Source organism: Ochotona princeps, chromosome 29, assembly GCF_030435755.1.
Source record: "Ochotona princeps isolate mOchPri1 chromosome 29, mOchPri1.hap1, whole genome shotgun sequence".
Classification (NCBI taxonomy): domain Eukaryota; kingdom Metazoa; phylum Chordata; class Mammalia; order Lagomorpha; family Ochotonidae; genus Ochotona; species Ochotona princeps.
In genome coordinates this window covers 18,880,860-18,908,587 of record NC_080860.1, presented here as the reverse complement: position 1 = coordinate 18,908,587, position 27,728 = coordinate 18,880,860, and the positions used below count along the sequence as shown (strand labels likewise).

The following is a 27,728-nucleotide window of genomic DNA, read 5'->3' as shown; positions in this document are numbered from 1 at the left end:
TTCCAACAGCGTGGCATCTGCTGGGGGTACCAGAGCCAAGTCGGACTCAATGCTTGGAGCCCTGACCATGGTCACTGTTGCCATGCGGAAAGCGAGTCCTGGGCTTGCCTGGGCCTGAGAGGTTTCTCGCTTCAGTGCAAGTATGTGGTGAGGGGATCTCTTGAGGGAATAGGGTGGGTCCTGGCTCTGCCTGCACCACCATCTTGTGGCAGGAAGGAAGCCAGCATGCCAATTGGCGTTGGGCTCTGCCCCTGTGAAATTGCTGCCTAGGGACATCCAAGGATAAGGCCGCTGTGCGTTTAACTGAGGAATGAATCCTGAGGGACTCCCAGTGACAGGGCCACTATACTTGAAGGTAAGTGAAGGGACTGAGACCTGGGTGGTTAGGACGGAAGAGACTGAAAAACGTGTACACCAGCCTACATGGGAGTCCTGAGTTGGGCTTGTTAGCATGGAACATTGCTGACCATCACGTGCCAGCCCATGTGAAAGCTAGGGCTGGGGACCTGTCTAGCTGGGCTAGATCCAAGTACCTGACTGAATGTCAGAACGGGGGATGGGTTACATTATGCAGGGCCATGACACAAACCATCATGTGAGAGAACCAGGTCCAGGAGTAGATTCTGTGGGGGCATAAGTGGGCCCAACACTATGGAAATACAAGTCCTGCTGGTTAGCTCAAGAATTGGGTGGTGATGGGCTGAACTAGGTGTGAACATGGAACCCACCAACATTCATGGGTACTGGGGCTGAGAATAGGCTGTACAGGTCCAAGCTGCAGCACCTGCATGTGCATCCTAAGACAAAGTGTGAGGCGGGCTGGGCTGCAACATCCTCTAGCTCATACAAAGGCCAAGATGGAGGGGCAGGCAATGCCAGGCAAAGGCCTAGCACCTGCTGGCATGTGTGAGAGCTGGGTCTGGGAGTGGGCCAAGTGGAGGAACCTGGGAAACACCCCTAGTGGGTCATAGCTTCCACTAGTGAGCACGTGGTCCAGGTATGGAAGTTGGGCAAGCTGGGCAAGGTAGCTACATCTTTAAGGGGGGCAGGCTGGCAGGGCTGAGCAAACCTTAGCTCACTAGCAAGTACAGAAATTAGGCTGGAGTGTAGGTCATGCTAGGCTAGAGTATCACACCTACTGTTTTACATGAGCCAGGGATGGGAGCAGACTGAGCAGAGCCAGGTTGCAGCACCTGCCAGTGAGAGTTGAACTGGGGACTGGCTAGGCCACGCCAAGCTGCAGCATCTGAAGTTGAAGGCTAAGACTGGTGAGGGGCTATGCCAGACTGGGTCAGAGCAACCACTGGCATGCACGAGACCTGTGGATGGGAACAGGTGTATTTAGCGAGCTAAGGGAATGCCCTGGCTGGGGTGTAATTCCCATTGGTAAGTGTGATGGCCAGATTGGGAGCTGTGGTCTGGTCAGGGTATGGCTGCAGGGTCCCTCAGCATGGGTGTGGGCTGGGTCTGGAATGGTCCAGACTGGACTAGACTCCAGCACCCTCATGAGAATCAGGGTAAGTGTAGGACAGGCTGGGCTGTGTCTCTGCCCCTGCTGAGCCATGTGTGAGTGTGTCCATGGTGTGGATCAGGCTTGGCTGGGCTTAGCACCCTGCAATGAGAACTGGAATGGGTGAGGGCCAGTGAAGAAAGGCCAATGTTCCTGCTAGGACAGGAAGTGGACTAAGTAGGGCTGGCCTATGGACCACTGGTGTGTGTGAGATCTGGCATTGGGAGAGATCCTGATGGAGGAGCTTGGGTAACTCCTCTATCGGAACACATTCCTTGCAGGTAAGTGCAAGAACCAAGACAGGGAGCAGCCCAGACCAGGCCAAAATATGCAACCCATCGGGATACAAGGGCGAGACAGGCTAGGCCAGTTCACATCACCCGCTGGCGAATCTGAGCACCAGAATGGAGTGTGGGTTGGGCTGGGTCAGGGCGCAATACCAGCCAGTCCACATGAGGGCCGGGATGGGGGGCTAGCTGGGCTGGGATAGGCTGTAGCTCCCACCAGCGTGAGTTGGAATTGGTGGTTGTCCAGGCCCATCCAGGTTGCAGCACCCACTGGCAAGTGCCGAGGTGGGTCAGGCTGTTCCAGACTGGGTCTAAACCCCCAACAAGCACATGTGAAATTCAGGAGGTGGTGGGGACGAACCTGGTCGGGGGGCTTTGAGGCCCCCCTTCTGGGCCACTACTCCCACTTGTGAGCATGAGAGCTGGGATGGGACATGTGAGCTGGAACAGGAAAAAGCCAGGCTGGGCTGACTGTACCTTCTGGTACATGCGTAAGCCAGAGTGGGTGTAGGTGGGTTGGGCTTTGCCACAGCATCAGCTGGCAGATGCTGGCACAGGGGACAACTTCTGACAGGTGCTGGCATGTCTAGACAGATGGTGGCACCCACTGATACCAGTGTGGACTGGAGGATAGTGGGACTGGTTGAGAGGAACTGGGTTTCAGTGCCCATTGATGTGTAAGAGAACCAAATGGGATATGGGACAGCCGGGACCAGTCAGCTGTTCATGCTGGCAAGCACAGGGGCAGGCCTGGTGGGGGTTATTGTGGGTTGCTCCGACTAGGCTGCAGCTCCCACTGGTTCATTGGGAGGACAGGATCAGGCTGGACTCCAGCACATACTGGATTGCGTAAAACATGGCGCTGGAGACAGAACTGATTCAGCAATTGCAACTACCAGTGTGTGCTTAGGCTGATTTGGGTGACGGACTGTGCAGGATCCTGTATTGGCATACACACAAAAGAATCGGGTCTGGGATCACCTCAGATGAAATTTCTTTGATGATTCCCTTCCAACTGAACCGCTGGACTCAGAACCCTAACCATGGAGAGAAGTGCAGGTTCCATGGTCTGACCATGTCAGAGCTGGGCCTCCTCAGTGGTTCCGATGGAGCAGTGGACAGCATATATAAATGCACATGGAGGATATGGCAATACATTGGAGCCTGCAGAGGGCACCTGGTACCATGGCAGAGGATGGAGGACAGAACAAATCGATCAACTACCCCAGTGTTGATTGTGTTGGCAGTGAATACCTGGGCAAATGGAGACTAAGGTGGACTGTCCGTCAGTGGATTCTAGAGAGATTTCATCGCAATTGGAGTGGTGGGATCAACAATAATTCAGGACTGTTGAACTATCAAAACCTCTGGAGAACTTCATGGCATTGTAAATTTCTATTTTTCTTCCTGTTGTTAATTTTGTATTCTGGCTTTTCATTTAAGGGGATGTATAGTAACTGTGCAATGTTGACAATAGGATGCTGGACTTTCTGCCATTGTCCATGCCCGCAATGATGGACATATGACTGTTGATGAAGAACTATACTATAGTAATAATATAGAGGAACTCAGGGGTAGGGGAGGGAATTTTGGGTGAGGGTGAGAGAAATCCCAAGGCCTATGGAACTGCATCATAAAATGATAATAATACTAATAAATTAATTAAGAATGTCACTTCATAGGTTAGCTGACAAAGTGAAGCTGCAATTTGACCTACTGTGACACAACGCTGGATTCTACACAATTATATTTATCTTCCCCTTCTTTTTTTTCAGATTTTATTTATTTTTATTGGAAAGGCAGATTTACAGAGAGGAGATACAGATAGAAAGAGTTTCCATCTGCTGCTTCATTCCCCAAATGGTGCAATGGCTGGAGGTTATCTGGTCCGAAGTCAGTAGCCAGGAGTTTCTTCTGGGTCTCGTACATGGGTGCAGAGTCCCAAGCCATCCTCTACTGCTTTCCCGCAGCATAAGCAGGGAGCTGGATTGGAAGCAGCCAGAACATGAACTGTCGCCCATATGGGATATGTAGAAGATTAGCCAGTTGAGCCATCATGCTGATCCCTAAACCTTGTTTTTTAATCTGTCTTGCTTTCAAGTTATAGAATTTTCTTATATTTCACAGATTCTCAATATTAATTTTGTATCAAATCATTTGCACATATTTCACCCATGAAATTGGCTTTATTTTCACCTTATTTAGAATGTCATTTGATACACAAAGGGTTTAAGTTTTATGTACTGCCTCTTCATTTTTCTTTTGTTGCCTATGTAATGTAAAAAAAGGATTGTCAAATAAGTTATTTTTACATCAATATTGCCATTTTTCCACTACCACAAAATTCATATAGCTTTAAAGAAAAATATGAACATTTTTATTGATTTTAGCAAGTAATTTTCACTTCAAATTTAACAGATTTGCTGCTGTGGTGTTATTCTATGGACATAATTAATTTTCAACATTTCAAGTATGTCAAGTTTTGCTGGTTAAGCAGGGTACTAAAGCCAATTCATTATCTACTCCATGGGAAATGACTCTGCCATTAAAAAGAATGAAATAGGGACTGGTGTGATAGCATAATGGTTACGGTCCTTGCCTTGAACGCACCAGGATCCCATATGGCCGCCGGTTCTAATCCCGGCAACTCCAATTGCCATCTAGCTCCCTGCTTGTGGCCTGGGAAAACCAGTTGAGGAAGACCCAAAGCCTTGCGCCACTGCACCTGCACGGCAGACCAGGAAGAAGCTCCTGGCTTTTGGCTTTGGATCAGCTCAGCTTCGGATGTTGTGGCCTTTTGGGGAGAGAACCAGGGGATGGAAGGTCTTTCTGTCTCTCCTTCTCTCTGTAAATCTGACATTCCAATAAAAATAAATAAATTTTTTAAAATGAAGAAAAAATTGTAACACTTTAAAACAACAACAGGGCCTGGTGCAATAGCACAGTGGTTAAAGTCCTTGCCTTGAGCACACCAGGATTCCATATGGGCGCCAGTTTGTATCCCCCGGCAGTCCCCTTCCCATCCAGCTCCCTGCCTGTGGCCTGGGAATGCAGTCAAGGATGGCCCAAAGTTTTGGGACCCTGCACTCGTGTGGGAGACCCAAAAGAGGCTCCTGGCTCCTGGCTTCGGATTGGTTCAGCTCCAGTTTTTGCGGCCACTTGGGAAGTGAACCATTGGATGGAAGATCTTCCTCTCTGTCTCTCCTCCTCTCTGTATATCTGCCTTTCTAATAAAAATAAATAAATTTGAAAAAGTGAAAAAAATGTCTTTAAAAATAAATAAATTATATGTAGGGTCGGGCATAGATTAAGATCTTCCAACTGTTTTAATCTACATGATCAGCCTGTAGTCATCATTGGCCTCAGGATAAGGTTGGAAGAGCTTTCACTCTTTCAGACTTATCAAATAATTCTAAAGCCGTTGTCAATTTGGTAGAATTTAGTAGTGAAGTCATCTGGTACTGACCTTTTTCTTGAAGAGGTTTTTTTTTTTTTAATTCTTTTATTTTTAAAATTTATTTTGAATTTTATGGTACAATTATGTAGGCTCTGGGATCTCCCCGCCCTCAAATTCCCTCCCCCCCTACTGATTTTTCCCATATTGCTACAATAGTATAGTCCTGCATAACTAGTTAGAGTTCCATCAGTCTGTTATTTAAGTGTGCTCCAACATTGCTGGTACAGACATACAGAGAGGAGTAGAGACAGAGAGGAAGATCTTCTGTCCGTTGATTCACCAAGTGGCCACAATGTCCGGAGCTGCGCCGATCCAAAGCCAGGTGTTCGGAACCTTTTCTGGGTTTCCCATGTGGATATAGGGTCCTAAGACTTTGGCCCATCACATGTAGGGAACTGGAATGGAAGTGGGGTTGCTGGGACACAGACTGGCAGCCGAAGAGTTTTTGTTCTTGATTCAGTGTTGTTACTAGCCGTTGATCATGTCATGTTTTGAATGTCTTTATGATTCAGTTTGGTGGTTCCGTAAGTATCCAGAATTAACCATTTCTTTCAATTTGTTAGTTTATAGTTAGCATTGATAGCCTAGCATGATCTATTGAGTTTCTTTATTCTTTGAAAGGCAGAGTTTCAGAGAAAGAGGGAATTAGAGAGATGTTCCATCTGCTTGTTCACAAGTGAGCAGTATGGCCAAGGATCGGGCAGGCAAGAGCCAGCAGTCAGTATCCATTCCAAGTCTCACACATGAGTACAGGGACTCGAGCACTTGGGGTATCCCCTGCTTTTCCGGATTTCATTAACATGGAGCAGCTAGAACTCAAAGTGGCACCCACATGAGATGCTGGCGCCATCAGCTGCGGTACAAACCACTGTGACATCAATTGTAACATGTTGTTTTTTTTTTAATTTGATTTACTCAAGTCTACTTTTCCTTAATCCAGCTAAAGGATTGTTCACTTTGTTTTTCTTTTCAAAAATCAATGTTTCCTTTATATTCAGTATTGCTTAATATACTTTCTGTTCATTTCTTCATTGTTTTTCTTTTTGTTTTATTTTACTTTTATTGCAAAATAAGATATACATAGAAGAGGAGAGACAGAGAGGAAGATCCTCTGTTCGCTGGTTCACTCCCCAAGTAGCAGCAATGGTCAGAGCTGTGCCAATCTGAAGCCAGGAACCTGGAACCTCTTCTGGCTCTCCCACGTGGGTGCAGGATCCCAAGGCTTTGGGCCATCCTCAACTGCTTTCCCAGGCCACAGGCAGGGAGCTGCATGGAAAGTGGGGCAGCCAGGATTAGAACCGGCGTCCATATGGGATCCCAGTGAATTCAGGGCAAGGACTTTAGCCACTAGGCCATGGCGCTGGGCCCAAGGCTTTCTTATGTAGTGGTTTGCATCACATCTTGGAATGGTGAACTGGGCTGGGCTAAGTGCTAGAACTCAGCAGTGAGAATTGGGCTTGTGGATGGGCTGGGCCAGGCCCAACTGCAACATCTGATAATAAAGACCAAGCCACAGGATGGGTTATATATTGGTCTGGGTTAGAGCAACTATGGGTATACTCAAAATCTGTGGATGGGAGTGGGCCTGGTAAGGAGCTAATGGTGTACCTGGCTGGTTTGTGGTTCCTACTGGTAAGCACAAAAACTGATAGGGGGGGTTATCTGGGCTGGACATGGCTGTGGTATCCCTTGGCATAGATGTGGAATGAATTTGGGGTATGCCAGACTGGACTAGGTCTTGGCACCCACTGAATCATGTGAGAGCTGGGTCTGGAGGTGGGGTAGGCAGGTTTGGGCTGTAGCACCCAATAGTAAGAGCCACAATGGGTGTTAACTGGTCTGGCAAGTTTACCATACCTGCTGGAAGAGAAAGTGGACCAAGTCAGGCTGGATCAAGAATGCATTGGTGTACACAAGAACTACTGGGAGGTGACTAGACGGAGGATCTTGGGAAACTCCTCTGTCAGGATGCAGTCTCTGCAGGTGAGAACAAGAACAAAGGTAGGGAGCAGCCCAGACCACACCAGGCTACAGCACCCTCCAACGTAAGTGTGGGTCAGGTCTTGGGGAGAGCCAGGCTGGGCCAGTTCATATGACCTATTGTCAAATATAAGAACCAGGATGGGGTGCAAAGCAGGCCAGGTAGAGCTGAAATCCAGCTGGTTCACATTAGCACTTAGACTGGTGGTCTAATGGACTGACTAGGCTACAATATCTGCCAGTAAGAACTGCAACTAGGGGCAGTCTGTGGCAAACCAGGCTGTCGTACCCACTGGCGAATGCCAAGGTGAGACAAGCCATGCCAGACTGCACTACAGCACCCACAAGCACACATAACAATCTGATTGGTGGGGAGACCCTGATATGGGGTCTGTGAGGACTAACCTTGTTGAGCCTTTCTGCTGATGAGTGAGCATGAGCTAGGACTCGGGGCAGACCAGTCTGGGCCAGGCCTCAGGACTCATTAGCCTGCATGTGAGCTGTATTAGGTGAAAAGGCAGCCTGGGCTAAGGGATCATATCCTCTGGTACATGCATGAGCCAGAAGTGCAGGCTGCTTGACCTTTACCACAGCATTAGCTGGCAAGTGCCAGGACTGGGGTTAAGTCCTGTCATGTAGACTGCAGAGCCACCTGGAAAGTGCAAGATTTGGGGCTGGAAGTGGGTCTACTAGGGAAACTGTGCACTCCTCTGATGGGCTGTAGCTCCCACCAGTGAGTGTTAGACCAGAGCTGAGGTGAGCTAGGCTAGATAGGTGGTAGCATCCACTAGCATAAATGTGGGCTCAATAGTGGGGTTGGTCAGGCTTAGCTAGGCTGCAGCACCACTGTTGTCTATGAGACCAAGAAGGATTGAGGGACTGATTGTACCAGTCTGCTGCGCTTACTGGCATGTGCAGGACCCAAGCCTGACGTTGGGCCAGATGAGATTTTGGGAGTCCTACTGGGCTGCAGTTCCCACTGATGTGTGTAAGGGCCGAGTGTGCAGTGGGTAGGGTTGGACTAGGCAACAGCATCCATTGGTTTGCATTTGAGGTGGGGCGTGGGAGCAAACTGACCCAGCAACTGCCACCACTGGAGTGCGTGTACTGATGTGGGTGATGGACTGAGCCAGACCTAACACTGGCTGGCACACAGGAGTCAAGTCTGGATTCACTTTAGATGAGATATCTTTGGGGATCCTGCTCCCCTGAAAACTCCAACCACAGGGAAAACCATAGGATCTGTGGTCTGATTGTGGAGTGCATGTGTCACAACTGTGAAACCTGTGAACGGTTTACTCGGATACACATGGGGGAAATTAAAAATCACTGAAGCCTGCAGAGAACATCTAGTACCATCAATGGCAGAACAAATTGGACAACTCTCCTGGCCAAGCTTTCACAATGAGTCTGGGTGAGTGGAGACTGGTGGACTGTGTCACCAAATTGACCTTGGAAGGATTTCCTCCAGTTAGAAAGAATGTAATCAACAACACCTCAGAACTATCAACTCTAATAAGCAGTCTCTTCAAAATACGCTGGACGTCAGGGATCTTGGATGGCATCAGGTGGTTGTCCTCCGTTCCTGGTACTGATGCGGTTAGGATGCTCTCTCTCTTCACTGCTCCCTTCCTCCAGATACAGGAAGGGAAAAATTGGAAACAGTTGTCTCATCCAGTATCCCCCATTCCTCACCCCTCCGCACCCTAATCAGTGCTCCATATGGGTGCATATCCTTCTCTATTATGTAAATTAAGTATATTAAGAAAAGGGAGAGGGGACAAATGTAGTTAGTTAGTTTGTGAAAGAAGAAGGAAAACCTGGTTTCAAAGGGCAATGGGTATGGGTTTATGGGTATGGACAAAAATCTTACTTCCTTTCATTTTACGATTTGTATATCTGAAAGGCAGTTAGAGCTAAAGATAAAAAGAGATGTTCAAGGCACTGGTTTACTCCTCAGTATCTGCAGTGGGCAGAGCTGGGCCAGGCCATAGGCAAAGACCTGGAGCTGCTTCTTTTTCATGTTTTTGTGTTTCCTTGTTTGCTTATTATATGTTTTGTTTTAATTTTATTTTTGATAACACTTAAGTAGTTGAGAAGGATGCATGCCCATGTGGAGCACTGGTTCTGGTGGTAAGGATTGAGGGATAGGGGAAAGTGAATGAGAATATTGTTTTCCATTTTCTTCTTCCTATATATGGGGAAGTCACACCCAGATTCTCAACTGCATAAATACCCGGAGATGGGAGACAGACACCTGATGTCATTTCAGGGTCCTCCATGTTGAGCATGTTCCTAGGTTACTGGCTCCAAAGATGAGGAAATCTGTCCAAGGTCTGTGGGCTAACATCCACCTTGGAGTTCCACCCACCCAGAGACTTGCTCTCAACACTTAGCTAGCACATGGAGGATCTTTCTCTGTCTCTTGCTTCTCTGCCTTTCTACTTTGAATTGATCGTGCAGTCTCAAGGAGGTCTTCCTGGCCTGGTCATCTGTAAAATCCTATTCCTATCCAGTGATGCTGATTTGTTTCTCCAGCCAATGCAGCTGATATCCTGTATCCATATCTATCATGATATTGCCAGTATAATGGTGAGTAGGAATAAGCAAGCCCAGTCCTCTCATAACTCTCGTTCTGTTTTTCCTTCAGGTATAACCTTGAAGTCTACTCCATGTTTCAAAGGCTAGAGGAAATGAACACGCAGACAGTAAGTTCTTTATTTCCCAGCTTGTTTCACATTGTATTTTAGAAATTTTCTGTGGGTGTTTTAATTCAAATGGAAAAACAGGTATATAATAAGCAAAATTGTCATGACTAAGACATTTGAACTCTCAAACCTAATCGAAACCTTCTCTCCAGGCTTTCCAGTGCCTTAGCCAAGCCTTTTTTACATGATTAAAATTGGAACTTAAAAACTTGTTAATTCTTCTGTGATATCAAATCTGAAATGGTCTTTCTTGGTCTTATGATATAAGCAAAGTGATTTAGTACAGACCTGGAAATAGACACTCAACATTTTGGAGTGATGAGTTACCTAGGGCCTGGCGTGGTAGCCTAGTGTCTAAAGTCCTAGCTTTGCAGGCACCGAATCCCATGTAGGTGCTGGTTCATGTCTTGGCGGCTCTGCTTCTCATCCAGCTAAGCCCCCCGCTAATGGCCTGGGAAAGCAGTTGAGGATGGCCCAAACAAAACCTGGGGACCCTGCATCCACATGGAAGACCCAGAAGAAGCTCCTGGTTCCTGGCTTTGGATCGGCTCAGCTCCAGCCATTGCGGCCACTTGGGAAGTGAATCAGTGAATAGCAGATCTTCCTGCCTGTCTCTCCTCCTCTCTGTATGTCTGATTTTCCGATAAAAATTAAAAAAAAAAAAATTTTTTTTAAAGAGTTACCTAGTGCTAAAAGAAAAAACTAAGGTTTTGAAATCCTGAAATAGTGTGTTTCCTAATAGCATGTGGGATGCTATATTACACTCATGAGCTGTGACAGGAATGTGTGGAGAACACATTCTTTTTTTTTATTGATTACATTTCATTTTGTGACACAGTTTCATAGGCTCTGGGATTCCCCAACCCCTCCAAGTACCCTCCCCCCATGGTGGATTCCTCCACCTTGTTGCAATATTACAGTTCAAATCCAGTCAAGATTCTTTCATTGCGGGCATATACCCAGCATAGAGTCCAGCATCTTATTGTCCAGATACATTCAACGGTTTGTTGTGGAAACCATCTTTGGTCTGAAAGCTGTACTGGCAGATCTGAAGGCTGTGCTGGCAGAGTATCATCCCGACCAATTAAAAGCCCCAACATAACATCAATAACAATTGATATCATTATGGAGTTAATTGACACTGTATTGAGTAACCAGTATGTTAAAAAATGCAGGTTCGGGCCCGGCGGCGTGGCCTAGCGGCTAAAGTCCTCGCCTTGAACGCCCTGGGATCCCATATGGACGCCGGTTCTAATCCCGGCAGCTCCACTTCCCATCCAGCTCCCTGCTTGTGGCCTGGGAAAGCAGTTGACGGCCCAAAGCTTTGGGACCCTGCACCCATGTGGGAGACCTGGAAGAGGTTCCTGGTTCCCGGCTTAGGATCGGCGCGCACCGGCCCGTTGCGGCTCACTTGGGGAGTGAAACATCGGATGGAAGATCTTCCTCTCTGTCTCTCCTCCTCTCTGTATATCCGGCTTTCCAATAATAATAAAATCTAAAAAAACAAAACAAACAAACAAACAAAAAAAATGCAGGTTCTTAGCCACATCTTGTGACTACTTCATTGACATTTCAATTTAAGTTTATATATAACCGTCTTCTATACACCTTAAAATGGCTATAGGGTACTTACTATTCAGCTGTTTTGGAACACATTCCTTTTTAGTTTTAAAAAAGTTATTTTATTCATCCATTCTGTCATTCATTGACTATAAAGGTTAAGTGACAGAACGAAAAGGAATGTGCTTACCATCTGCTGGTTCATTCTCCAAATGGTCACAGCAGTCCAATGTTGGCCCCAACAGGGCTGGACCAAGTGAAAGAGAGGAACCAAGTGTTTGTGTTGGTCTCCCATAGAAGTGTCCCATCCAGATCCTGGGCCATCTTCCACTGTTTTCCAATCAGCAGAGAGTGGGATTATATTGAAGCAGGTGGTAGCTTGTTATGCTGTGCCACTATACCAGCTCTACATGTAGGTTTATTTTTTTTAGAGATTTGCTCATTAATTTGAAAGGCAGAGCCTTGCTGATTCAGTCCCCAAATTGCCATTTGAGGAGTAAGACATTCTGATACGATGAGCCAGGAGTTTCATCCAGGTCTCCCATGTAGGTGTAGGGACACAAGTGTTTGGGGCATACTCCACTGCCTTTGTAGGCCCTTTAGCAGGAAGCCGAGTCAGAAGTTGAGGATCCAGGACATGAACCGATGCTCATATTGGATCCCAGTGGCTTTACCTGCTGAACTTTAGTGCAAATCCTGTGTTGCATGTTCTTTTATAATTTGAAAAGTAGAGTTAGAAAAAGAGGAGAGAGATAAATGTTCCATCTGCTGGTTGATTGTCCAAATGGCTACAATGGAAAGTCACAGCTGAAAGGCAGAGACCGAGTCCTAGGCTTTCTTCAGGCTCAAGGGATCTATTCCCTCAGCGTAAGTACATCATGAGGGAAACTGGATTAAGGCCCTGGCCCTGCCCTGTCGCTAACATCTTGTGGCTGGAGGAGGTTGGGAGAGGTTTGGGCCTTGGGGTTGGGGCAAAAGCAGCTCCCTGCAGTGTGGTGGCTATAGGGAGGTGCCCTAGCCAGGCAGGACCCGATGCTGGGGACTCAGGCTAAAGTCACTGCCAAAACGCAGTGACCAAGTCCTAGGCTTTGGGCTCTGCCTCCCAGTGGCCTAGCAGAGAACTCTGGGGTTTTTAGGATACGTAATTGCTGCCTAGGGACACCCATGGATAAGGCCAGTGTGAGTGTAGGTGAGGGATGAATTCTGGGTGATTCCCAGCAACGGGGTCACGGAACTTTCTGGCAATTGTGGGGACTGAGACCTGGTGGTTTAGAGGGGAGAGTCCATAAGATCTATTTTGGCTAGACTGAACACCAGCCCAAAAGGGAATCCTGAGATGGGCTGTTAGCATAAAGCATCACTGACTGCCCCACACCCGTTCACATGAAAGTGATGGCTGGGGGCATGTCTGGCAGGGCTAGGTACCAGTACCTGACTGGGTGGTGGAACAGTGGACTGGTCACACTTGGCAGGGTCAAGATACTAACCAGCATGTGAGAGAACCAGGTCCGGGGGTAGATTCTGTGGGGGAAGTGTGGGCCCAACCTGTGGAAGTGTAAGTCCTGCAGGTTAGATCACGAGCTGGGGTGGGGATGGGCTGAGCTAAGTGTGACTATGGAACCTGCCATCACTTAGAGATAAAGGAACTGACAACAGTCTGTGCAGGTCAAGGCAGGTCAAGGGCATCCTAAAATAGGATGTGGGGTGGGCCAAGCTGCAACTGGGCCACCTCAACTCACAAAGAACACAGGATGAAACACAGGTCATTCTGAACTAGGTTCTTACAATGACTGGTCTGGATGAGCCAGGGATACTAGGCCACAGCATTAAGCAAAAGGCTGAGATGGGTGAGGGGCTAAGCCAACTGGATCAGAGTAACCACTGGCATGCGTGTAATCTAGGGCTGGGAATAGGCTCGGTTGGAGAGCTGTGAGTACACCCTTGCTGGGTTGGGGTTCCCACAGGAGAGTGCAGGGGCCAGAGTGGGGGCTGCATTCTGGTCTGCATATGGCTGCAATCTCTCTTGGCACAAGTGTGAACTGGAGCTGGGTGCACCTAACCAGTCTAGATGCTAGCACCATCTGGTGCTCTGGAGAATCTGGGTAGATGTAGGACGGACTAGGCTGGGTCTCTCCCCCTGCTGAGCCATGTGTGAGCAGTGTCTGGGTATAGATGAGCCTTGGCTGGGCTGAAACATCCAACAGTAAGAACAGAAATGGATTGAAGGCCAGCAGACATAGGCGGAGGTTCTGATGGAGGAGTTTGGGAAACTGCTCTGTTGGGACACAGTCTCTGCAGTTGAGCACAAGAACCACGATAGGGAGCAAAGAGAAAGATGCCCACCAGCATACATTTGGCATAGGTAGGGGGCAGATCAGGCTGAACCAGTTCACATCACCTGCTGGTGAATCCAAGTACCATAACAGAGTGTGGGTTGGGCCAGGCTCGGTCGTGACACAAACCAGTGCACATTATGGAATGCCAAGGTGAGGTGAGCTGTACCAGATGTGATTGCAGAGGCCAAACAGCACACGTGAGAACCAGGGAGGGGGCAAAGCCGGTTGCTGGAATGTGGGTTCCCCTGCTGGACAATTACATGGGAGAGCATGAGTTGAGATGGGGGCAGACCAGATCAGGCAGGGCTACAACACCTGTGGGCCTCATGTGAGCTAGATCAAAAGCCAGGCTGGGCTGACTGTTCTGACTGGTGCAAGCAAAAATTAGAGTGGGTGAGGGTTGAGTGGGTTTTGTTGCAGCATCAGCTGGCAGAGGCTGGCACTGGTGGCTAAATCTGTCAAGTTAAACTCCAGAACCACCTGAAGAGTGCACCTGGGAGTGGGAATGGCCTAGTAGGGAAATAGTGGGCACCTCCCTTTTGGGTTACCACTCCCATTGGAAAGCATGAAAACCAGGACAGGGGCATGGGTGACTAGACAGAAAGGCACCCGCCTGTATGTGTGTGGGCTGGATAGTAGGGTTGGTTGCGTTGAACTAAGTTTCAATGCCCATTGGCCTGTATGAGAGCTGAATGGGGTGTGGGACAGACTGAACAAGTCTGCGGTACATACTGGCACCATGGGAACCAGGGTAGGGGGCAGGCCTGGTGGGGATTATGGGGAATCACCCCAACTAGGCTGCAGCTCCCACTAGTTTGCGCGAGGGCCGAGTATGAAGTGGACAGGATCAGGCTGGACTGCAACACCCATTGGTTTGCGTGAAACACGGGTGAAAACAGAACTGACCCAGCAATTGCAACCACCAGCATGTGCATAAGCTGACTGGGGCGACGGACAGTGCTGGACTCTGTATTGGCAAGCACAACGCAATAATCGGGTCTGGGATCACCTCTAAGTTTCTTTGGAGATCCCTCCAACTGAACTGCTGATCTCAGAATGCCAACCATGAAAAGACTATGTCAGCCAGTGGATTCTGAATAGATTTAATCGTGAACAGTGAGATTGGCAGCAATTCAGAACTGTTGAACTGTCAAAACTGCTTGAGCAGGACCCTCAGAGCATACCCACATTGGGATTTGGCACGGTCGGGAGGCTGGGTGGGGCTTCTCCCGTTGTTTCTGCACTGACCCCAGATACAGGATGAAAAAATGATGATATTAGTGTGGAAACAAGGTCTTACCCACTTTTCTTTTGCCCTTGACCCTTTGTACCCCAATCAACTAAGTAAGATTATAAAAATTAAATAATAATAATAAAAATGACTACAGTTGGCAGAGCTGAGCATATGCAAAGCTAGGAGCCAAGAACTTCTTCCAGGTCTCTCACATGTGTGCTGGGGCCCAAGGACTTGAACCCATCAAGTGGAACAGCAGGACACAAAGCACACCCATGAGGAATGCTGGCAATGTGGGTGGAAGCTCAGGTACCATGCCACCAGAGCAGGCTCCACATACTGACAAGCTTTAGAATGAACAGAGGCAGATTATGGAAACCCTTCAATGTTCTCTTCTTCTTCCAAGTGATGTGCTCTGCTGGAGCTAAGCTTTGTGACGTTACAGTATATGCAGTCCTTGATTACTGCTTTCCATATTTATATTTCATCACTCTTACACCAGAAATGCCCAATTTTAGTTTCTCTAACTTTTTGAACATTTTTTCTAAAGGACATTGCAGTGAATATGAAATGACATGTTGTTATGGTTGTCATTTGCATTCACCTAGGGATAAGTAATGTTGAAAATCTTGTGCGCATTTGTGATTTGATTTTTTATGCATTGTAGAAATGTGTATAGTTCTTCGTCCGTTTGGAATCTATTTTTTATTACTTGTGTTGTAGAATTTTCTTACATCTGATATATTCCTAACATATGATCTCATATGCAAAATGATTTCCATACTTTTACACATCATATTGCTTTCCTTTTAAGAGTTTCACTCTATAAAATTTCTAAATTTTAGAGTTTTTCTCAATGTTTCCTTTTGTTGCCCATGTTGTAGTTTTTGTCATTATTTAGTCTTAACATTGTAAATTGATAATCATATTCTGTATTGTAACATACAACAAGCACGATATATTTTTAAACTGATAAACAGTTTAATTTGGGATGTTCATTAACTGTACTATCTTTTGAATCTGATGACTTTTTTAGTTTTCACCTCTGCTAAAAACAATTTTCTAAGCAAGTCACTCAAACTAGCACACATGGAATGTGCTTTAGATTATAACACAAATGTGGGAATAGAAGAGAATCACATGTCTATTTTGTTATGGTATAATTTGCATAACGTATTTTCTAATTTTCTTGTGATTTTTTTCTCACAAGAGTATTTAAAATATTAATCATTTATATTAAATTCTTCTAAATTTCTTTTAAAAAATGATTTCTGGGACCTGGCACAATAGCCTAGTAGCTATAGTCCTAGCCTTGAATGCGCCAGGATCCCATATGGGCACCAATTCTAATCCAAGAAGCTCCACTTCCAATCTAGTCCCCTGCTTGTGGCCTGAGAAAGCAGTTGAGGACAGCCCAAGGCTTTGGGACCCTGCACTCCTGTTGGAGACAGAAGAGGCTCTGGGCTCCTGGCTTCAGATTTGCTCAGCTCCAGCTGTTGCCCATGGATGGAAGATTTTCCTCTGTTTCTCCTTCTCTCTCTGTATGTCTGACTGTCCAGTAAAAAAAAAAAAAATCTTAAAAAAATGACTTATGACAGTTTCAAGTGATCAGGGAGACTACCTAGTGATTTTAATCTTTTGCTGTTGTTGTTGTTTATAGATCTTGTAGCTTTCATGTTTCTTTTAAAAATTTTTCAAACATTTACTTATTTTATTTTTTTTTAAGATTTATTTCTTTTATTACAAAGTCAGATATACAGAGAGGAGGAGAGACAGAGAGGAAGATCCTCCGTCCGATGATTCACTCCCCAAGTGAGCCGCAACGGGCCGGTGGACGCCAATACAGAGCCAGGAACCAGGAACCTCTTCCGGGTCTCCCACACGGGTGCAGTGTCCCAAAGCTTTGGGCCGTCCTTGACTGCTTTCCCAGGCCACAAGCAGGGAGCTGGATGGGAAGTGGAGCTGTTGGGACTAGAACCAGCGCCCATATGGGATCCCGGGGCGTTGAAGGTGAGGATTTCAGCTGCTAGGCCACGCCGCCGGGCCCTTACTTATTTATTTTAAAGATTTATTTTTTATTGCAAAGTGAGATATACACAGAGGAGGAGAGAGAGAGAGGAAGATCTTCCATCCGTCTGATGATTTACTCCCCAAGTGACCACAAAAGCCAGCTCTGGGTTAAGCTGAAGCCAGGAGCCAAGAGTCTCCTCTGTGTCTCCCAAGGCCTTGGGCCATCCTCAACTGCTTTCCCAGGCCACAAGCTGGGAGCAGAATGGGAAGTGGGGCCCCTGTGATTAGAACAGGTGTCCATGTGGGATCCTGGTGCTTTCAGGGTGAGGAGTTTAGCTTCTAGGCCACGACACTTGGCCCAAACATTTATTTATTTACATTAAAGTTAGTGTTACAGAAAGGTGGGTAGAAAGCATCCTTCTGGGCCCAGTGTGGTAACCTAGTGGCTAAAGTCTTCACCTTGCGTGTGCCAGGATCCCATATGGGTGCTTGTCCTGACCCTGACTGCTCCACTTCTCATCCAGTTTCCTGACTGTAGCTGGGAAAGCACTCAAAGATGGCCCAAAGCCTTGGAACTTAGCACCCATGTGGGAAACCTGGAAGAAGCTCCTGGTTCCTGGCTTCAGATTAGTTTTGGTTATTGTGGCTGCTTGGGGAGTGAACCACTGGACAGAAGTGCTTTCTCTCTGTATCTCCGTCTCTCTGTGTATCTACTTTTCCATAAGAGCAAATAAATCTTTAAAAAAGAAAAGAAAAAGGAAGAAAAGTGTCCTTCTAACCCCTGGTACACTCCCCTGATAGCTATAATGGCTGTGGCTGGGCCAGCCTGAATACAGGCATCAGGAGTTTATACAGGTCTCCCATATTGTAGCAGAGGTCAAGCACTTGGGCCATTCTCTGCTGCTTTTTCCAGCCTTTAGCATGCAGCTGGTACCAAATGGAGTAGTTGGACATGAACCAATGCCCATATTAGATGCTTGTAATGCCAGGAGTGGATTTTTTTTTTCATTATTCTAACATGCCAGCCCAATTTAACTTTTTGCTGCAATGTCCAGAGCTGAGCTGATCCAAAGCTAGCAGTCAGGAGTTTCTTCCAGATTTCCCACAAGAATGCAGTGTTTCAAAGACTTCAACCATCCTCTGCTGCTTTCCCAGACCATAAGCAGTGAGCTGGATAAGAAATGGAGCAGTCAAGATATGAACTGCCTATCTGGCATGTTAGCACCATATTTGGAACATTATTGTGTTGTCATGGTTCTAGAGTGGTGTATACATTTTGTCTTTTATTTTTTAAACATTTTATTAGAAAGTCAGATATACAGAGAGGAGGAGAGACAGAGAGGAAGATCTTCCATCTGATGGTTCACTCCTGAAGCGGCCACAATAGCCGGAGCTGAGCCAATCTGAAGACAGGAGCTAGGAGCTTATTCAGGGTCTCCCAGGCAGGGACCCAAAGCTTTGGGCCATCCTCAACTGATTTCCCAGGCTACAAGCCGGGAGCTGGATGGTAAGTGGAGCTGCTGGGATTAGAACTGGTGTCCATATGGGATCCCAGGCGTGCAAGCTGAGGACTTTAACCAGTATGGTATCCCTACGGGCCCTTTTATGTTTATGATTGACTGATTTTTTTTTTATCAGTTGACTTTCTCTATTACTGTAAAGTGAGTACAAATTTATTTAAAACTTTTGACTTTCTAAAATTGTTTATTTGTGGGCCCGGCGGCGTGGCCTAGCAGCTAAAGTCCTCGCCTTGAAAGCCCCCGGATCCCATATGGGCGCCGGTTCTAATCCCAACAGCTCCACTTCCCATCCAGCTCCCTGCTTGTGGCCTGGGAAAGCAGTTGAGGACGGCCCAATGCATTGGGACACTGCACCCGAGTGGGAGACCCGGAACAGGTTCCAGGTTCCCAGCTTCGGATCGGCGTGCATTGGCCCGTTGCGGCTCACTTGGGGAGTGAATCATCGGACGGAAGATCTTCCTCTCTGTCTCTCCTCCTCTCTGTATATCTGACTTTGTAATAAAATGAATAAATCTTAAAAAAAATTGTTTATTTGTGTGTGCTTTCTTTGAGGTGGTTTGAGGCTTTGTTATCAGATACATCAACAGTGATATGTCATTCAGATGTATAATCTGTTCTGATGAATTGTCTCTTTATCTGGCATATACAAATACGTGTGTGTGTGTAGTAGTAGTAGTAGAAAGTGAACAAATTTCACATGTAGCAAATACTTTAGTTCAGTGATACTTCCTACTTCTACTTTGTCTCCTGCCTGTATTTGCTAACCTACCTCCTTTTTAGCTGTTGTAGTTTTTGTAATAGCATACTTTAACTTCATTTCAGAGTATAAGGCTTGATACTGCAACTGATAGAGATTGACACATGGAGGGTAGGAAATAATAACAAAGGACAAACCCTACTCTTCCTCAAGAGTATAAACAAAGGCCGTGCACAATAATCCAATCCCAGAATGTTACTCCCACACCTACATGTTTTTTATTTTTTGTATTAGTGTTTCAGTTACTTCCCTATTTGTTGAAGAGTATATTCTTTGCTAACAAATATACTATTGAATTCAACTTTTTATACTTAGCATTTGTAAAATGTACGATTTGTTTAGTTATTTTGAGTTAGAGAAAGAGCATTTAAAGTGCTAACCAAAAAATGTTTTATGAATATATACAGAAGCAACTTGATGGGTTACAAGTAACCATTTGCCAACCAATTGGCAGCTTATTACTGAGAGGCAACTACTTGTGACAAGAAGATAATATTTTTGAATCAAACTAGTTTGTCCCCCAAATAAGTTTGTAGTTCATTTTCTAATATTAAAGTAGTAGTTTAATTTGAAAGCTATTGCATGAAAAGTAAACAAAAGAAAGCAGAAATGAATAAGTGCATTTTAAAAAAAGAAAATAAACACTTATGAGATACATATTTCATTTTAATTAAGTGTGGAAATATTTATGTAAGTTCAAGAAAATTGAATTGTATTATATTAATCAGATTTTAGAAACACCTTAGTAGGTTTAGTCAAATAGTCTTAGTTATTAAATAATTCTTTCATTATTATGATCATTAAAAATAATTCTGATCAGTATGAAGCATGTCTCTTCCTCATCTCATCTAGCATGTTGTTTAGGTCTTGTGTTTATACTTGTGTCTGCAGATTATACAGCGAACTCATTTCAGAATCATTGGAGAAAAAGATCAGTTATGGAATAATAAGGTAAAGTCTATTGTAGTTTTTGTGTTGGAAAATGGATACAGCACAAGATACTTTGATTCTGATTTTTGCCCTGTGTTGCCTTAAATAGTGCAAAGTTAGCTGCATCTATAGAAGATGTGAAATAAATACATACGGAAGGATGTGCCCCATCTGTTTAGTGATCCAGAGCTGAGGAGAAATGTTCTGTTGTAGGTGTTGGTGTCGTTTGAAGATCTGGTTATTGAGTTTACCCAGGAGGAATGGAAGATCATGGACAATGCTCAGAGGACCTTGTACAGGGATGTGATGCTTGAGACCTATAGCAATCTGCTTTCCTTGGGTGAGTGAAATTCTGCCATGCACAAGCAGAATACTTTCTTCTTAGTTGACAAAAGAAAGAACAGTTTCTACAATCTAGTGCTTGAAAGAAAGTGTTTGAGGGTATAAAGAATGTCTTTATACTCTAGGAAATGGTTCATACCAGGCTTTCTGTGGCACAGATCCTGGGACCAATATTTTGTCCTTGAACACCTCGGGATCCCATATGGGCACCAGTTCTAATCTTGGCAGTTCCACTTCCCACCCAGCTTCCTGTTTGTGGCCTGGGAAAGCAGTCGAGAAGGCCCAAAGCTTTGGGACCCTGCACCCACGTGGGAGACCCAGAAGAGGTTCCTGGGTCCCGGCTCTGTATCAGCGCAGTACTGGCCGTTGCAGCTCACTTGGGGAGTGAATCATCGGACGGAGGATCTTCCTCTCTGTCTCTCCTCCTCTCTGCATATCTGACTTTGTAATAAAAATAAATAAATCTTTAAAAAAAATAAGTCCCAAAGTTATTGATTTCACAATGTCTAACATTATTTCCCATTACTAGGATACTACATTAGCAAGCCTGATGTGACCTTGGGACATGCAGCAATGCCATGGACAGTGGAAAAACCTGTAAACAAGCAAGTTTCAGGTAAGTCAGCTCATGCTGGGCAGAAAAGCTGACACATTTTAGGTCTTATACCTAAGAACAGCTAAATGGCACGCATCAGACACAGGCATTCTATACTCCCCGTTAAAGGGGATATATATAATTGGGAATATAGACTCACAGAGAGGAGGGACATAGAGCAAGATCTTTCATCTGCTGGTTCACTCCCAAGTAGCCACAGTGGCTGGAACTTACTTGTTCCAAAGCCAGGAGCCAGAAACTTTTTCAGGGTCTCCCACTCGGGTGCCAAGTCCCAGGGACTTGGCCACCTTCCATTGCTTTCTAGACAATGAGCAGAAAGCTGGTCGGGAAGTGGAGTGGCCAGGATATGAACTGGCGTCAATATGGGATCCAGGTGCATACAAGGTGAGAATTTAGCCACTAGGTTATCACACTAGGCCCCAAAGTTATTCTTCAAATGCTTTCAGCAGTATAATTAGGCTAATGTGATTTTGAAAAAATGGATCAACATGCTGAGTTTTGATGCATGAAGCATTATCTGACTCCAAAGATCTATTAGGTGGAAGTTATACTGGAAGAGCAGTAGAGAAAACTCAAACTGTAAGGATATACAAAGCATCTCAGGCATTGATTTCACTTTCTGTACCCATTTATCTGCCCTGTTCCACCCCCCTCCATGTAAATACAAAATTATAAGTAACTAAAAATATTACTGAATAGTCAGAAAAATACTTATTGTGATGTTCAGAAGTGAACAACTTTGTTTATCTGTTAAAATCTGGTCCATCTAGAGAATCAAAAAACTTCATTAGCTGTACGTGAACGTTTCAGAAGAAATACTTAGATGTTATTCATCGATATACATTTTTTTTTATTCTCATTCAGATGCCCATAGAAAGAGTGAACTAGTTGGAAATCAGAAAAGTCAAGAAATAAATTTAAGGAAAGTTGTAATCACCAAGTCAAGTTTAAATTTACAGAAGAGAGTTCACACAGATGTGAAACTTTATGAATGTAAAGACTGTGGGAAAGCCTTTTGTGACAAGTTATTTTTCAGTATGTATCAGGGAAATCACACAGGAATGAGACCAAATGAGTGTACAAAGTGTGCAAAAGTTTTTTGTCATCACTCAGATCTAATCACACATCAAAGAATTCACACAGGGGAGAAACCTTATGAATGTAAAGAGTGTGTCATAGCGTTTTGCCAGCCATCACACTTAAGCAAACATCGGATAATTCACAGAGGAAAGAAATCTCATGAATGTGGAGAGTGCGGAAAAGTCTTCGGTTACAAGTCAGTTCTCAGTGCACATCAGAGAATTCACACAGGGGAGAAACCTTTCAAATGCAAAGAATGCGGAAAAGCATTTTCGCAGCAAGCAACACTAAACAAACATCTGAGAATTCACACAGGGGAGAAATCCTATGAATGCAAAGAGTGTGGAAAAGCCTTTTATGGTAAATCATCTCTCATTAAGCATCAGAGAATTCATGGTGTGGAGATACCTTTTAAATGTAAAGACTGTGGAAAACCCTTTCCTACTAATTCATCTCTCGTTACACATCAGAGAATTCACAAAGGGGAGAAACCATTTAAATGTACGGAGTGTGGAAGAGCATTTTGCCAGCAATCAAACCTAACCAAACATCAGAGAATTCACACAGGGGAGAAATGCCATGTATGTAAAGAGTGTGGAAAAGCCTTTTCTGATAAGTCCTACTTCGTTACACATCTGAGAATTCACACAGGGGAGAAACCATTTAAATGTAAGGAGTGTGGAAATGCCTTTTATAGAAAATCGGCTCTCATTAAACATCAGAAAATTCACACAGGGGTGAAACCTTTTAAATGTGAAGAATGTGGAAAGGCCTTTTATGATAGGTCATCTCTCATCATACATCAGAGAATCCACGCAAAGGAAAAACCTTTCGAGTGTAACAAGTGCAGAAAAGCATTTTCCCATCAGTTACTACTAAGCAAACATATGATTATTCACACAAGGAAGAGATCCCATGGATGTGAGAAATGTGGCAAATCCTTTTATGGCAAGTCATCTCTCATTAAACATCAGAGGATTCATACAGGCAAAAAATCTCATGAATGTGAAGAGTGTGGAAAAGCCTTTTATGATAAGTCACATCTCATAAAACATCAGGGAATTCACACAGGGAATAAACCTTTTCAATGTAAACAGTGTGGAAAAGGCGTTTGTTATAAATCATCTCTCATTGCACATCAGAGAATTCACACAGGGGAGAAACCTTTCAAATGTAAAGAGTGTGGAAAAGCATTTTCACACCAATCAACACTAACCAAACATCTGAGAATTCACACACGTAAGAAGTCCTTTCAATGTAAAGAGTGTGGAAAAGGCTTTTATGATAATTTGTATCTCATTAAACATCAGAGAATTCACACAGGTGAGAAGCTTTTTAAATGTAAACAGTGTGGAAATGGCTTTCCTACTAAGTCATCTCTCATTGCACATCAGAGAATTCACACAAGGGAGAAACTTTTTAAATGCATAGAATGTGGAAAAACATTTTGCCAGCAGTCACAACTAAACAAGCATTTGATGATTCACACAAGGGAGAAACCTTTTAAATGTACAGAGTGTGGAAGAGCATTTTGTCGGGAGTCAGCACTAACCAAACATCTGATGATTCACACAGGGGAGAAACCATTTAAATGTACAGAGTGTGGAAAGGCATTTTGTCGGCAGTCAGCAGTAACCAAACATCTGATGATTCACACAGGGGAGAAACCATTTAAATGTACAGAGTGTGGAAAGGCATTTTATGATAAGTCATATCTCACTGTACATCTGAGAATTCACACAGGAGAGAAACCTTTTCAATGTAAAGACTGTGGAAAAGCCTTTTACAGAAAATCGTTTCTCATTAGACATCAGAGGATTCACACAGGGGAGAAACCTTTTAAATGTGAAGAATGTGGAAAAACCTTTCGTGATAAGTCAAGTCTCCGTAGACATGAGGCAATTCACACAGGGATGAGACCATATGAGTGTACAAAGTGTGGGAAAGCTTTTGGCCACCTTGCACACGTAATGATACATGAAAGGATTCACACAGGAGAGAAACCTTATGAATGTAAACAGTGTGGAGCAGCATTTGGCCGGTTATCACACCTAAGCAGACATCAGAGAATTCACAGCGGTAAGAAATCTCATGAATGTGAACAATGTGGAAAAGCCTTTTATGATAACTCATCTCTCATTAGGCACCAGAAAATTCACATGGGAGAAACCTTTTAAATGTAAAGAATGTGGAAAAATCTTTACATGTCATCTCTTATGGAACATCAAAATTCACACAGGGGAAGAACTAGTAAAGAGTGTTGAAATTCTTTTTTGATAAGCCATGTTTCATTAGACATGAGAGAATTCACACAAGGTAGAAGCTTTATAAATGTACAGTGTAGAAAAGTATTTTAGCAGCAGCCACACATAAGCAAATATCTGATAATTCACAGTACAGAAATCCCAAGTATATAAAGTATGTGGAAACCCGCTTTATTATAAGTCATTTCATTAAACATCAATTAATTGATATCTGATATTTTCTGTGAAGGCAGGTGTAATGACATATGCTTGTACCTGGACACCTGTCCCCAAAAGACAGGCACTGGCTGTGGTGGCATATGCTGGCCCTGGATGCATAGAACTGTCAGAGTACTCTAGTATCCAAATAAGCTTCCCTGATGTGCCCCAGGTTGCCTGCAGTACTATTGCTGCCACTTTGTTCTTAACAAGAACAAGAACATGTGAGTTTCCCACCACAGTGTCTGACCTAGGTGTATGGAGTTGGCTTGAGGCAACAAAACCTGAGGGATGTGCGCATGAAGGCTTGTTTGTGGATAACTGGATGCTGCCATCTGAGGAAACATCAGCACTGCCTACCACCTCCCCTAAGGTAACATAGGGAGCATATCCCAGAAACAAGAATTGTCTGGCAGCAGACTCCCAATATGTAGTAATGGCCACTGGAATTTGTGAAGCAGCTACAGCAACCTGAAAAGATTTCATGCATGATCACCAACTGGGATGTGCTACCCTCTGGATACCATCCTGTTCCTGAAGCAGCGGCTTAATTGCTTAATTCTCACCCTTCAATTGCCAGGATCCCATACAGGGGCTAGTCTGCCCCAGCTCTTCCATTTGTAATGTGGCTCGCTACTTAAGGCCTGGAAAAGCAGCAGAGGATGGCCCTCAGCCTTGAATCTTTGCACCCATAAGGGAGACCCAACAGAGGTTCCTGGCTTCTGACTTCATTACAGCTCAGCTCTGGTGGTAGTAAATCAAGAAGAGAATGTGTGTGTGTGTGTGTGTGTGTGCGCTCTAACTTTGCCTTTGTAATAAAAATGGAACTAGAAAAATCTCGACAAAAATAATGTATGGTTTATGGGAATATCTTTCCTATTTCTATTAAATCATAATTGCTTATTTACTGTAACATTATTTGAAAATCAGATCATTTGGAAAATGTCTCATGTAAATTGATCAGAATGTGCATCAAGTTTCATGTGAGTATTACTCTTCATAATTTGGTGTTTACCTTTTAGGAAAATGATTGGTAAATATGCACACTCATTCAAAAACTATTGACTCATTTTTTCATAAATGTAGTCATGAAGATATAATTATGCTCCTTTCCTGTTTCCCACTTTCCCTCTAAATGTCCCATGTTTTTTTTCCCTATGTTTGCTTTTAGACCTTTTTATAATGTTACTTACATGAAGTTCAAGAAGTGACCCCTCAGATATATCGTACAACAGCCTAGTTGCTAAATCCTGTGTAGGGCAGGTTTGAAAGAGGCATATTATTTTAACTTCTTGATTGTGGAAGAATTTTATTTCATTTTCAAAGACAAAAGAAAGGTTTGCTGGGTACATTATCCTGGCCTGATGATTTTTTCCTTTTAGAATCTGGAATATGTCACTCCAGTCTCTTCTGGCCTGTAGAGTTTCCTGTAAGAGATCTGCTGTGAGTTTAATTGGCAATCCTTTATGTCATTTGATTTGTTTCATATGCACATTTAAGGATCTTTTTCTTATGTTTGACTGAAGAGACCTTGATTATCAGGTGTCTTGGTGAAGATTGGTTTTGGTCAAGACTATTCAGAGTTCTGTGCCCCTCCTGGATGTTGTTTCTCAATTCTTTGTCTAGATTAGGGAAATTTTCCGTATTAAGTATATTTGTAAACCCAGCTATTCTTTCTGCACCTTCTGGGACTCCCATAACTGTTATATTTGGCCTTTTAATAGTGTCTTTCAATTCCTTTTTTTTAAAAGATTTATTTTTATTACAAAGTCAGATATACAGAGAGGAGGAGAGACAGAGAGGAAGATCTTCCGTCCATTGATTCACTCCCCAAGTGAGCCGCAACAGGCCGATGCGCGCTGATCCAAAGCCGGGAACCTGGAACCTCTTCCGGGTCTCCCACTCGGGTGCAGTGTCCCAATGCATTGGGCCGTCCTCAACTGCTTTCCCAGGCCACAAGCAGGGAGCTGGATGGGAAGTGGAGCTGTTGGGATTAGAACTGGCACCCATATTGGATTCCGGCGGATTCAAGGCGAGGATTTCAGTTGCTAGGCCACGCCGCCGGGCCGTGTCTTTCAATTCTTGAATATTTTTTTTTCCTGATCCAGCTCTGCTTCCAGCTTTTTGTTTGTTTCCCCCTGGTGACAGGAAATGTCTTCTAATTTTGAGATTCTTCTGCCTCCTTCATTCTATTTTTAGAGACTCTCCACTGTACTTTTAATTTGCTCCACTGTATTCTTCATTTCTGATATATCAGCTTTCACTTGATTCATTTCCAATACAACATATCCCTTGAAAGCCTGCTTTAGGTGCTTCTCTTTGTTGATAAGAGGTTTTATAACAAGTGTTTTGACTTTTGTATGCCCCATTTTCTCAATGTCTTCCTCATTTAAAAGAATGCCTTTGGGCCCGGCGGTGTGGCCTAGCAGCTAAAGTCCTCGCCTTGGAAGCCCCGGGATCCCATATGGGCGCCGGTTCTAATCCCAACAGCTCCACTTCTCCAGCTCCCTGCTTGTGGCCTGGGAAAGCAGTTGAGGATGGCCCAATGCATTGGGACACTGCACCCGCGTGGGAGACCTGGAGGAGGTTCCAGGTTCCCGGCTTTGGATTGGCTCGCATCGGCCTGTTGCGGGTCACTTGGGGAGTGAATCATCGGACAGAAGATCTTCCTCTCTGTCTCTCCTCCTCCGTGTTTATCTGGCTGTAATAAAATGAATAAATCTTTAAAAAAAATAATGCCTTTGAGGTTGGCAAAAGCTTTTGCTCCTTTGCAAGGGAGTCTTCAGTAATATTCATTGTGTCTTTGTCTCTTCTTTTGCTCTCGGTCATTGAACTTCTGGCTAGCAGATTCTTCTCCTTCGGGTAGGTTTTTAAGCTGTCACCAATGCGTCTACAGTTATATTTTACTTATTGCAGTTGGCAAATGGTTGTTTGCAGTC

General features: G+C 44.6%; 1 protein-coding gene across 1 annotated transcript; it reads left to right on the top strand.

Annotated features, from left to right (window-relative positions):
• Window positions 1–9,889: 9,889 nt before the first annotated feature.
• On the top strand, window positions 9,890–24,782 carry LOC101517260 (zinc finger protein 420-like). Its single transcript, XM_058656500.1, has 4 exons — window positions 9,890–9,942; window positions 20,503–20,629; window positions 21,161–21,247; window positions 22,112–24,782. The coding sequence occupies exons 1-4, from the start codon at window positions 9,907–9,909 to the stop codon at window positions 24,502–24,504; spliced, it is 2,643 nt and encodes an 880-aa protein (XP_058512483.1). The 5' UTR covers window positions 9,890–9,906; the 3' UTR covers window positions 24,505–24,782.
• Window positions 24,783–27,728: the final 2,946 nt, after the last annotated feature.

What these genes read in the sequence shown, in the direction of transcription:
- LOC101517260 (XM_058656500.1), top strand. Translation starts at nt 9,907, where the DNA reads ATGTTTCAAAGGCTAGAGGAAATGAACACGCAGACA. An exon ending in AGGAAATGAACACGCAGACA is followed by an intron (nt 9,943 to 20,502) that starts GTAAGTTCTTTA and finishes GTTCTGTTGTAG; the next exon opens with GTGTTGGTGTCGTTTGAAGA. An exon ending in TAGCAATCTGCTTTCCTTGG is followed by an intron (nt 20,630 to 21,160) that starts GTGAGTGAAATT and finishes TCCCATTACTAG; the next exon opens with GATACTACATTAGCAAGCCT.